A 13,575-nucleotide genomic window follows, 5' to 3' on the forward strand; every position below is an offset into this window, starting at 1 on the left:
TATGAGAGAGATTGCACTCTACACAGTTTTTGTTAGGTAGCATGATTTTTTAAAAATTCATTCACGGGATGTGGGCTCCGCTGGCTAGGCCAGCATTCATTACCCATCCCTAATGCCCTTGAGAAGATAGTGGTGAGCAGCCTTCTTGAATCACTGCAGTCCATGTGGTCTAGGTACAGCCACAATGCTGTTAGGGAGGGAGTTCCAGGATTTTAACCCAGTGACAGTGAAGGAACAGCAATAGGTTTCAAAGCCAACATGGTGAGTGTCTTGGAGGGGAATTTCCAAGTGGTGGTGTTCCCATGTGTCTGCTGCCCTTGTCCTTCTAGATGGCAGTGGTCACGGGTTTGGGAGATGCTGCCTAAGGAGCCTTGATGAGTTCCTGCAGTGCATCTTGCAGATGGTACACATTGCTGCTACTGTGCATTGGTGGTGGATGGGTTGCCAATCAAGCGGGTTGCTTTATCCTGGACAGTGTCAAGCTTCTTGAGTATTGTGGGAGCTGCACTATCCAGGCAAGTGGAGAGTATTCCATCACTCTCCTGACTAGTGTCTTGTAGATGATGGATAGGCTTTGGGGAGTCAGGAGGTGAGTTACTCGTTGCAGGATTCCTAGCCTCTGACCTGCTCGTGTGGCCATAGTATTTACATGGCTAGTCCAGTTCAGTTTCTGGTCAATGGTAACCCCCAGGATGTTGATAATGGGGGATTCAGCGATGGCAATGCCATTGAATGTCCAGGGGCGATGGTTAGATTCTCTTTTGTTGGAGATAGTCATTGCCTGGCACTTGTGTGGCGTGAATCTAACTTCCCGCTTGTCAGCCCAAGCTTGGATATTGTCCAAGGCTTGCTGTATTTGAACATGGACTGCTTCAGTATCTGAGGAGTCATAAATGGTGCTGAACACTGCAGTCATCAGTGAACACCCCTGCTTCTGACCTTATGATGGAAAGAAGATTATTGATGATGCTGCTGGAGATGGCTGGGCCGAGTACACTACCGAGGCACTCCTGCAGAGATGTCCTGGAACTGAGATGAATGACCTCCAACAACCACAATCATCTTCCTTTGTGCTAGGTATGACTCTAAACAGTGGAGAGTTTTCCCCAATTCCCATTGACTTCAATTTTGCTAGGGTTCCTTCATGCCACACACAGTCAAATGCTGCCTAGATGTCAAGGGCAATCATTCTCTCCTCAAGAGTTCAGATCTTTTGTCCATGTTTGAACCAGGGCTGTAATGAGGTCAGAAGCTGAGTGGCCCTGGCAGAACCCAAGCTGAGTGTCAGTGAGCAGGTTATTGCTAAGCAAGTGCCGCTTGATAGCACTGTTGATGACCCCTTCCATTACTTTTTTGACAATGGAGAGTAGACTGATGGGCTGTAATTGGCGGGTTGGATTTGTCCTGCTTTTTGTGTACATGACATACCTGGGCAGTTTTCCACATAGCAGGGTAGATGCCAGTGTTGTAGCTGTACTGGAACAGTTTGGCTAGGGGCCTGGCAAGTTCTGGAGCAGCCTTTACAGTAGCCTTCTGCCGTTCCTTGATATTATGTGGAGTGAATCAAATTGGCTGAAGACTGGCATCTGTCTTCTAGCTGAAGATTGTAGCAAATGCTTCAATCTTATCTTTTGCACTGTTATGCTGTGCTCCCCCTTCATTGAGGATGGGGGTATTTGTGGAGTCTCCAGTGAGTTGTTTAATTGTCCACCACCATTCACTACTGGATGTGGCAGGACTGCAGAGCTTAGATATGATCTGTTGGCTGTGGAACCGCTTAGCTCTGTCTATCACTTGCTGCTTATGCTGCTTAGTGTGCAAGTAGTCCTGTGTTGTACCTTTACCAGGTTGACACCTCATTTTTAGGTATTCCTGTTGCTGCTCCTTGCATGCTCTCCTGCACTCTTCATTGAGTATAATACAAGTGTCTGCCATGATACAGCATGCATAGAATTTCAACATTACATGAATAAAAAGGCCCCACAAGCAGCAGATGTGATGAGTAACTAGTTAATCTGGTGATACTGATTGAGTGAAGAATATTGGACCTGGACACTAGGGGACCTCCTTTCTCTTCAAATGGTGTCATGGTTCCATCATTATAGACAGACACTGATCCAGATTTTGCTGTACAAATAACAGTGAAGCTGTCAAGGATAAGACAGATAGCAACTGCAGTTAAATGTAGAAAAATGGAAGTTGCTATCAATGATATCCTGCTCCTCTGCAGGCTGCGCTGTTGCAATCTTTGCAGATAGAATTAACACAGAGATCAATGTGGTTTGTACTGAAGCCAATTTCCCACTATTTTCATTCTAAAGATAACTGAGAGAGCTTGGACTTGTTCACTTGGGAACAAGGCTAGAAAAGCAGTCATTGTGGGCCTGTTGAAGGTGGCATTTTCACTCCTGAATAGAAGCCTTGGTGGTTTCAAAAGCTGGGGTCATATATCAGGATTATTGCAGGATTCTCTCAAAGAAATTTCGTTTTCAGCAGATCACAAAGTTGGTTACTTGTGGTTTCTTTAGCAGGAGATCAAGTGTCTGTACTGGTGGACTTCGAATAGGAATAGCTGGGAGGCTTTAAGATGTAGCCATCTCCAGATTTTAAAAGGTGTGGATGTTACTGCCTTTTTCAGCAGCTTCTGTTGTTTTGCTGTGTTCTCTGCAGGCTGACCAGCCTCTCTCTAGTTCTTGGGATAAAAGAATTTGTGACCTGAAGTTGGCTTTGGTCACATGATCAACTGCTATTGTCCACCCAGAATGATTTGAAAGTCTGAAACCATTGCCACACAATGGGAGATAGATGGTGGCTGTTCACACCCACGTGATTAACTGGTTTCTGCAGTTCTCTTTTGGTAAATATCAAATGCGGAGATGGTAGTTCTGAGAGTCTATAGATTTGGAGTTTCAGGTAAATCACAAACAATAGCAGTTGTAAATCCCACAAATGGGTTTTGTCTTGGTGTTTTCAAGGGGGAGACCCCCAACCATGATTATTCTATCAGGAACTTTCCAAAGGCTTGAGGCAGAAATGCAAAAGTCACCTGACCTTCGGCAGCCATCTTAACATCTTTTATAATATCTTAATATCTTTTTTTTTTAAAAAAGAGCAAGTTAGTTCTGGAAGATTGCAGCTGATGTTGTCTTAGTCCATGTTTTTAAATTATGGATAGGACATTCCTCTACTGAACATGACAAATTATATGAACTCTTTTCACGTTGATTAGCAAGAGGTATCAACAATAGCCGGGAGCAGGCCACCTGCCCACCCTCTTATTGAGGAAAATATGGAATTTGGGGGTGAATTTTCATTATTGTCTTCAACATTCGTAAATGTTGGGAAATACAGAGGGGTAGACTCTGCTTTCAGTCCAGGCTTAAAGTCTCCAGTCTCTGTTAGTTGAAGCAACATCAACCCAGTTTCCACTGGCTTTGGTCCAGTATACAAATTGCCACCAATTCATTACCAAATGACAGCCTCACTCTCAGAAGCCAGACAGTTGCTGGTGTGTGAAGTGGAAAAATTCATTCCAGTGCAGTAAGGACGTTCTTCTGACAGGGCTACAAAAGGTATTGGGGTGATAAGAAAGAGGTTTACTCAACAGGAGGTTGTGCTTTAATGGGCTTGGGAATACTTGATGCTAATTACAGGCAAGAGAAATGAAAAAAAAAATCCAGTCCATAGCTCTGACGCCCTCCACCCTGATGAGTACAAAAACATTCAAAATTATTTTTTATTTAACTCATTTGAAAAATGTCCGAACTTAAAGCTTTACAGAGTGTATATTTAACAAAAAAATATACATAATCCTGAGAAATGTATAAAGTACAGGCGTAGAGTATTGGCAATCCCATCGGCTTCAAACTGACAATGGTTAGTTTCATAGGAAGACTTGGACTTGGATTATCCTAGTTGAAATTCCAAACACTCCATGACTGTAGATCCTGCATTATCCAGAGTGTGATCCTTTATTAATTTTGACCAGATTGATCTCATATGAAAAATTTCTAATGCAAGTGTTCTTATGCATTCTTAATGTACAGTTGGACTGACTTTACCAAAAAAATTAACAAGCATGTAGGAGGGGGGTGGGGGGGTGGTGGGAGAAAGAAAAAAATGGAGTCTAATTGCATTAGGGAAAGCATAACCATTAAGAGTGAGAAATTCTTTACCACATATTTAAGGAATAATAGTAAAAAGATATATACCTATTGCTAGTGTCATGACCTTTAGATGATCTTGTACTAGCTTGACTACCATGCTTTTCTGCAGAGGAGTGGAACGGCAACACAGCACAGATTGGCAACACTTTGCCAGATCCAGGAACTTCTTCTGCAGGTTTCCATGGAAGATCACACTCAAAGTCTTTCCATCAATCACAAGACCAAAGCTGGGTTTGAATACAGAGGAAATGGGGGCAGAGTTCATTGTTAATTTGGACGTAGTGCAATTTACTTCTCTATACATTCTCACTTCGTCAGAGATGCAATCCAACAAAGATTCACAGGTCTCCTGTTAAATAAAAAAAAGTTTCCTTTAATTAAAAAAATATACAGGTTAGAAAATAGAATAGTTATTTCAATGAACTAGTACCAGGGGTCACTCCAACTATCTGTTCATGACCAACCCAACAGGACATGGCTATAACATATTGTAAACTATACAATATAGCATTTGCTAGATCTAGTGCTGGGTATCCTTGAAAGAAACCTGCAGGTGACACATATTGTGTCATGTTGAGCGAGGTGGCACAAGCACTGATTACATATTGTCCTATCCCACCTGACTGCTGACCATAGCTGCAAGATATTCAAAGACCTGACAGGACAGGCAAGGTAGCACACACCCTTTCCTTCCTTGGGATCCTATGGCATACCACACTTTTCAGCCTCTAATATTAACAGCTACACAAATACCCCTCCAAAATGTAGTCTATATTACGGAAGGCAATAACTCAGCAGTTTACATTATGCATACCCAATTCACATAATAGTATTGGTTACATGTATGATTTTCATTCTATATTTTAACAGGATGGTACCGTCACATTTGACTTTACCTATCCCATGTCACCTGTCAAACAATATTAGTTTCCTGGCCTCCTTCCACTTCACACAATCTTGCTGCAGGAAATGGAATCCCCAACCAGAAAGACCTCTCCTCCACAAACCCAAGACATTCGCATGGCCTGGATGGAAGTGAAGATGCTATTAGTGGTTCCCTCTACTCCTGCTGATGGATAGTGCACATGATGCAATCGGATATCATCTCTTCTAATGATTTGGAGATCCCTGACCACCAAACAGAATTTCTCCTCTGGCATGATACTTTGTGATACCCAAGTGACCTTGGTGTAACCTCAGATGTACAACAAATCGTAGAACTCTAGGTATAACTAATCTCTCATCATAAATCAGCAATCATCCGCGACACTGAGGTGTCTTCTTTACTCAATACGTCCTCAGTGTAACCAAACACATTGGGCTTTGCTTTGGGATGTAAGGTGATGTGATAATCTATTTTCAGCTTCCCAATCCCTTTGAACAATTGTGGAAATACAATTCTAAAGTCTTAAGGCTGCTCTTGGTTTTCCAATTTCTCCACTCTGTAGATCAATTTTAAGTAGAAGAGCTTGTACAGATTTAAAAGTGAACAATCCGGATTCTGGATTATGTATAAGATTTTGGTGATACTTCTCTCTTTATATTGACGGGTTGCAGTCATCTGTCCCATAACTAAGTTATATGTCTCCTGGTCCATTGAGTTTATGCTTGATGGCTGAAGATCATCTCACACCAACCACATCAGAAAGAACCAAAACTGCAGCTCCAGTGTCCAGTTTAAAACATGCTTTATCCCTGTCAACTAAAATTTCAGCACTCCAATAACTTCCCATTGACCCTTCAATCTAGCCCAGGAATGGCAGCTCTAAATCATTAATATCTTCAATTTATTGGATTTTGGCTAACCTTTGAGGCTTTTCTTTTTGCTTCTGCAATGTTAACTCCTTGACACACTGCTTTAAAATAACCCATCTTCTTACAAAAATGGCATTCTGCAGTTTTGGCAGGACAATCTCTGTGCCAATGCTGCCATTTCCCACCATATTGATAACACTCGGTTACGGAGGTGGCTGTGTCCTCTTCACATTTCCCTGTTTCTGTATGGTCATGTTTTTACACTGAAACTTAACGAACTCCACTGAACTGGTGCTTCTTTGCAAATGAGCCTCCCTGTCACCTAGAAGTACTGAACGATTCTGGCTCCTAACCTCAGCTTGCCTGGTCAACTGAACTGCCTTGGTTAGCGTTAAGCTGTACCTCGACTACAAGAGGCCTGACAAGTTTCTGTCTAAGACGCCAATGATTTGGTCTTGAATTGATTCTTCAAGTTGCCATGCTTGCAATTTTCTGCTGGTTGGTATAGATCATTAATAAACTAGTTGACACTTTCCCCCAGTCACTGGGTGTGCTTATTAAACTTCCCTCGCCCAACAATGATGTTTTTCCTGAGACTGAAGTAGGCAGTGAATGCTTTCATTGTTGATCCCTTGTCAGACTGGGATATCGTCTGCACCCATTGTGTACTTGTGCAACCACAGAAGTGTACTGTCTTGCTCTTTGCTGAGCTGGTGAGCCCCGACATGGTGCGGTACCGTGCAAATTTTCCGTGCAAGTTCAGCCACATTTCAGCTTGGTTTGGACCTGCAACTTGCTTGAAGCAATTTCCATTAAAAAAAAAAAATCTGCTGCTTGTCCAGGTGCTGTTCAGTTGCTGGCTGTGCATTTTCCTGCTGTCCATTTGCCTGCTGCCACCCATCTAATGTTCTTGTGTTTGAGGTGTTGTTAATGACTATTGTTGGAATCTTCTGAGATGTGGTTTAACATCAACTTTATTCAAAAAAAATAACTACATCTAGAATGAGACTTCATCCTTGCCACGAGACTACAGGAAAGAACCTAATCATGATAATCATTTAATCTTAACATCACTTCCCCAATTTGTGAACTATCTCATTTACATAGTTACATTAACCCTTTAAACTACGCCATAGAGCAAACTTATGCAGAGTGCAGGAGACAACGACACATGAAAAATGAACTGGAACATACTGCAGCTCGATTTGTCTAGGCAGTGGAAGCACTATTTTAAACTCTGAAGGTCTTCTTGATGGCAATTCCTTGGAGGCAGATGTCACCACGTACACCCATCTGCTGCTCCCTGGACCACTTGTAGTGGAATCATTGCCCATGGAAGCAGGAGCTTAGCTAGTCAAAAACAAGCCATCCATTTGCATCAATTTCTTCCTTAAAGAGGTCAGGGAGGGACAAAATTTTAAGGATGAATGCATCATGAGAACTTCTAGCATATCACAGGTTAATATGTTATATTGCTTTCATGCACTATCTACACTCAGGGAGAGGAAGCATTTCCTGTTGAAGAAGTGGAATGGTCTGTCTATGGGAGCTTGGAAAGCATCATGGATGTCATCAATTGCACCCTGAACCTTGGACTGTGAGATCTCCATAAAACTAGCTGTCTCTATTTTATTGCTACTTTGCTGTGAAATCAAACTGTATTAATTCCCCAGGTCTGACGTACGATGCATCAGACAACCAACAAATGCATACTTGCGGCTGCAGCCTGGCTGATATTACAAGGAACCCCTCTGTGGCTTCATGAAATGTCAGTACCATATCAGTTGTGTGTGATCATTACCTTAAGATAAAAGCAAAAAACTGCGGATGCTGGAAATCCAAAACAAAAATAAAAATACCTGAAAAAACTCAGCAGGTCTGACAGCATCTGCGGAGAGGAACACAGTTAACGTTTCGCGTCCGTATGACTCTTCAACAGAACTAAGGAAAAATAGAAAAAAGGTGAAATATAAGCTGGTTTAAGTGGGGGTTTGGGGGTGGGGGGGTGACAGGTAGAGCTGGATAGAGGGCCAGTGATAGGTGGAGATAACCAAAAGGTGTCATAGACAAAAGGACAAAGAGGTGTTGAAGGTGGTGATATTATCTAAGGAATGTGCTAATAGGTAACATTAAGGGTAGAAAGCAGGATGAGCAAGGTACAGATAGCCCTAGTGGGGGTGGGGTGGGGGGAAGGGATTGAAATGGGCTAAAATGTGGAGATAAAACAATGGATGGAAATACATTTAAAAATAATGGAAATAGGTGGAAAAGAAAAATCTGTATAAATGATCATTACCTTTACAGCTACAGAGATAGCAGGGCAGGCTGATGACAGCGACTGCAAGTCAGCATTCAGTACCTGGCAGAGCTCCCCTATTGCCTCTTTGGTAAATGCTGTTTTCTTATTCGCATGTCCTCACTAAGATAGGACTTGCATTCTCTGTATATTCTCTCGGGGAGAGTATTATCTGGAATGGCACATCCTCTAAGTGCTGCCTCCATCCTCAGGTACTCCTGCTGCTCTGTTACAATGGTATATAAAAGGTATGTTCATAAAGAATTTCAAGTACCTGCTCCTGAGAAGCCTCACTAGTCTGCTTGACTGAAAACTACATTTCCACAAGTATTGCCGTTATTCCTTAAGAGGCTAATTAAAGTAAGGGCAGCCTAAATTCTGATACTTGCCCTGCTCCAGTCAAGTTCCACGTCATTTAGCTACAAAATCTATTGTAAAAGTCAATTTAACTCTGGAAAACAAATATATAATCTGCTGCTGCTATTCAAAGTTCGAGCTGCAAAGTTTCCAAGTACATTTCCCCCATCGGTTTGACATTTACAAGAAAACAGGAGCCACAAATTAATCTGTAATATGGAGCAGGAAGGAAAGGTTAGAGAAATGCCAAACACTTATTTGCAAATGTCAACAATTTTTAGGTTAGAAATGACTTTGTTTTTAAAAAGAACTGCTTGCCAGTTGTAATCTGCCACTATGTGCTTCTTTTAAAGGAAAAGATTTGATGGAGCCAAAGGTTTGGATGTGCCTTCTCTTGATGTTACTTCCTACCAATGTCAGAATGTGTTTTCTACAACCACTAGGAGTGGGCGATGAAATCTTTGGTTCCTGCTCCCACAGGTAAGATTAGATGTTCTGCACAGATCCCTTCTACACTCCTTCAGTGCCATATTGATGTCCTCGTTGTATGGCAATACATTAGATCCACCAGACTAAGAGACAGATTTGAGTGTATAATATTTTAGTGATGAAAGAAGCATAGTTGTTCCACTTTATCATGGTGGCATTTATGCATCTTAAGCATAGCCCATTTTTATTTGAAACAACAGAATGGTACATATTTATGAGGAGGGAGAGGTGGGGGAGGGGTTGTGGGAGGTATAGGCTGAGAAACCTGGAACCTTGGGTAATGCAAAACCCTGCCAATTTAATGACGGGACCCCATTTGTATCTTTTTCTCTGTTTCCCAGCTGGCAGCCAACCAGATGGAGACACTGACTGGCTGTTGGGTAGGGAGATCACAACTGCGCAGGAAGGTCACAACTGGGCAGCGAAAGAGTGAGATCATAGGGATGGGGTGGGGGCTTCAAATCATGCGTTGGTTTGGAGATTAGCTGACCATACACCCCCAACCCCCATACACACCCCTCCAACCCCTTGCAACTTGCAGGGCTACCAGCCCCCTGCAACCTTCCCCAATTAAACTGGACATAGATTTGAGGTGATTGGTAGAATGATTAGAGGTGACATGAGCAAAAACTTTTTCACCCAGAGGGTGGTGGGCATCTGGAATTCACTGCCTGAATTTGTGGCTGAGGTTGAAATGCTCAACTCATTTAAAAAGGTACCTGGATCTGCACCTGAAGTGCTGTAACCTGCAAGGCCACGGACCAGGTGCTGGAAAGTGGGATTAAAATGAACAGCTAGCTTCTTTCTTTTCTCTTTTTTGGCAGGTGCAGGCAGGATGGGCTGAATGGCCTCTTTCTGTGCTGTAACATTTCTATGGTTCCACGAAGGCTTGTTTGTGACCGGCTCCGTCAGATTTTAAAATTTAATGCCTCCCTTCCTCACCATTCCTTCCTTGCCCATCCTGTGGCTTTAACATTCCCTCCAGTTATTCCTGTCATATCTCTGGGCTCAAGGTTGCATAAATAAATGGGAGGTGCAATATAATAGTTAAAAGCACCGGGCAATTTAACTTCGAAAAGCAAATACATAATCTGCTGCTGCTACTCAAAGTTTGAGCTGCAAAGTTTCCAAGTACATTTTCCCCACTGGTTTGACATTTACCATATTACATATTAATCTGTAATATGGAGCAGAAAGGAAAGGTTAAAGAAACTGCCCGAGTCCAGAATTGGGTCCAGGCCTATCATTTCTACCAACCACTCCACTAATTATTTTTCGTACCTCATCTCCAGATTGCCCAGTTGGTTTTCGAACTATGGGCTGTTCTTCACTACGAATTCTCTCTCTTCCATTGCCCTTAGGAGACCAGCTAAACTCATTTCTATGTTTCTCGCCTTCCACACTCCAGAAATAAAGGGACAACTATGTCACCCGTGCTCATTTGAAAAAAAAGGAACTCCAAGCTGAGAAATAAATTGATCTCTGTCAATCTCAGGTGGGTCTTTAATCATCTTCACTCAATACAATTCAGTCAAAATACTTAATATTTGTTTAAAAGAAGTAATGTATGTTACAAATAATTTACAAATATCTTAGTTACAAAGGTGTAGTGACGCTTGAGTGAATATCCCAAAAAAATGTTTTGTTAATAAAATATTCAAAAATCTATTGTAAGGGTAACAGATTCCATGGGATTGGAGTATACGCTGAGGGAGGACTTCTCGCACCCCAGCATAAATGTCAGGGGCAAGCCAGCCTCAGCTTGACCGTCTTGCCTCGCTTTAACTTTATAGTCAACGGGTCTTTAATTGTTATGAGGCAACACCTCCACCTCTCTCCAGGCGGAAGTCCTGCAACGTAGAACTGTTGGCCAATCCAAAGCCAGCAGCTCTGCAGTATCAACAGTACCACAAGGAGTGGTGGTCAATACCAGTACTGCAGCTAGGCCAAGGCAGAGGCAGTCAGTGATGGACCTTGAACTCTGAGGGGAATAATGGGAGTTGGAGTGGGGGATTCTTGGACAGACTGGGAAGGGTGTAGGCATGGGAAGCTGCAGAGCAGAGGCTTCCAAATGGCACAGGGGCACAGAGGACCCAGAAAGGAGGAGCACCCCCGCCCCCCACCTTCTCTGGCCACCAGCCTGCAGGGTCAAACCTGCTGGACTATATGTTCGGCTGAGACCTCTCCTGCCACTAATTAAATCTGAGCAGGATATGCCCTATTAAGGGTGTCAAATAGATCATGGGCAGACGGCCCACCTGAAGCCACCCATACCATTTATAAAATCACAGTGGGGACTGGGCACTCTGGCAGTGGGCATGCTGCCAATGGCATGGAGCCCTATTTGACGCAGCCACCCTCCTGATGGCCCATAAAATCCAGCCCCATATTTACAACTGCTAAATTCATCAAGGTTTTGGTCCATTGAAAAAGTTTAATAACAGCCATTTTTTTCAATATCAGGAATAGCATTCAAAAATAGAGCAAATCTTAAAAGGCATGCTTGGGCAATGTCCACCTATTTTGTTAAATTATCACTTCCCAATAGGTCTTTAACAAATGCTGGGAGGTTTACTGGAATTAGATAACGTTTACATCTAAAATGTATCCTCAAATACTTTAATTCTCAGCGTCTATGATATTCCGCATGCAAAGCAAGCTGGTGCTATCAATAAGGCTGCAGTAAAATTTATCAAAACATCCACCACTAAAACTGTAATATAGTGAAGCAGGAAGGAATCATCGGGTTCATCTGATAATCAGAATATGCCCAGAATTCTGACACAGCAAGTGATCTAGTCTTAACCTGTGGTGTAACACAGCATATCCCTATCTTTTATTTGTACTAAAAGAAACATTTATTTTGATTTCAGGATTCGTAGTGCTATAGCCATGAAAAGCAAAATTAAGTAGAAAGTATTCTTATTTACTAAATCACGCGAGAATTTTACAAACATTTTCCATCACTGATCTAATGCAAGCTTAAGGTGAAATTCATGCCTGCTGTATACATATTTTATAAAAGACATAACAAGAACATTATTTTTATATAAATCTGCATTTAATTTAGTTTTAAAAACCTAACCAGGTGGAAGACTAGATTTTAAAAATTAAGCTATCACAACCAGGGTAGTGAGGTAACAAAAATATTCTGATCAATCAAATGGTTGGACACAGGACATGATCAGAGGTTAGCACTGGGAAAAGGTGCCTTCCATGACCTGGACAAGATTTATCCCTCATCAAACAACCCGATAAGCGATCCAACTTGAAACTGCTCTGTGCACATGCATAGAAGCTCTTTGTACTGATTTTTTTTTGGCTTGGACTAATTGAAAAAAATTACCTGCATTTCTATGTATAATGCTTCTAGCCAGGCTGTTGAGATGCCATACCATGTTTCACACAGTTATCACTTTTGAAGTGCACAATTATTATGGATTTGCAACATTTCCCATGGAGTTACTTATTGGCAGGTTGTGTGACTGATACCAGCTCAGTGGCTCCCTGCTGAGTGTGCAAAGACATCAAATTACTTCTTACAACAACGTGAGGGTTTTGTTTGGAATATTTTTAACGTTATACAAATTGACGGGGACAGAGACAGCAGAGGGGAGAGGAGGAGAAGGAAATGTATTTTATATTAAAATTGCTCTCTTTCCTGTCAAGTATTGTCTAGCCAATGAGGAACAGAGTAGCAATGTTCATGTACTACAAAGAGCATAATACATGATATATATTTATTCTAAGAATTACACAACATTATTTTCTTTTATCTTATGTCTTCCTAATTTTTGAACAAAATTAGTATTTTGCAGAGAATAATTTTCCCAACTATTAGCTAAAGGAACAGGTTATATGCTTTGAAAGCTGACTGTTAAATAAAATTTTTAACATGTTGCCAATATGAAACAATTACTGTTTAGTACTCAGAAAAATAACAATTTCTATCTGATATTAAATAAGGAACTCGCATTTTTATAATGCATTTCATGGTCTCAAAGTGCTTTACAGCTAACAAAGTACTTCTTAAAATGTAGTAACTGTTGTAATACAGTGAAACGCGACAGTCAGATTTGCGCACAGCAAGCTTCCACAAACAAAAATGAGATAATATGATTTTAGTGAGTTTAGAGTAATAGAGTTATACAGCACAGGAACAGGCCCTTTGGCCCATCGTGTCCATGCCGGCCATCAAGCACCTATCTATTCTAATCCCATTTTCCAGCACTTGGCCCGTAGCTTGTTGAGGAATAAATATCAGCCAAGACACCAGGGTGCCTCTGCTTCTCTGACCACCTAGAAGGCACAATTCCTCAGTTTAACATTTCATCCAAGTGATGACACCTCCAAATATGCAACACACCCTCCATACAGCTCTGAAATTAGCCCAGATATTTATGCTCAAGACTCTTGAGCCCATGTCGGCCTTGAATCCACAACCAGAGGAGAACCTGCTACAAGCTGAGCCACAGCTGACACCAAGTGCTGGATTTTCACTGAGTTAGGAAG

The 13,575-nt window shown here is 41.8% G+C and overlaps 1 protein-coding gene across 3 annotated transcripts in view; it reads right to left on the reverse strand.

The window, feature by feature from the left end:
- atp10b (ATPase phospholipid transporting 10B) overlaps positions 1-13,575 on the reverse strand; it is a 368,600-nt gene that overhangs the window by 17,926 nt on the left and 337,099 nt on the right. For all 3 annotated transcript variants that reach the window (XR_013577824.1, XM_078551015.1, XM_078551014.1), the window contains one exon: positions 4,212-4,515. Coding sequence is in view for 2 of the 3 variants with exons in the window: in XM_078551015.1 (XP_078407141.1) it covers positions 4,212-4,515 (304 nt within the window). In the remaining variant the exon portion in view is untranslated. The remainder of the gene's footprint in view (positions 1-4,211; positions 4,516-13,575) is intronic.

Source organism: Cetorhinus maximus, chromosome 10 (genome assembly GCF_964194155.1).
Source record: "Cetorhinus maximus chromosome 10, sCetMax3.hap1.1, whole genome shotgun sequence".
Taxonomy (NCBI): domain Eukaryota; kingdom Metazoa; phylum Chordata; class Chondrichthyes; order Lamniformes; family Cetorhinidae; genus Cetorhinus; species Cetorhinus maximus.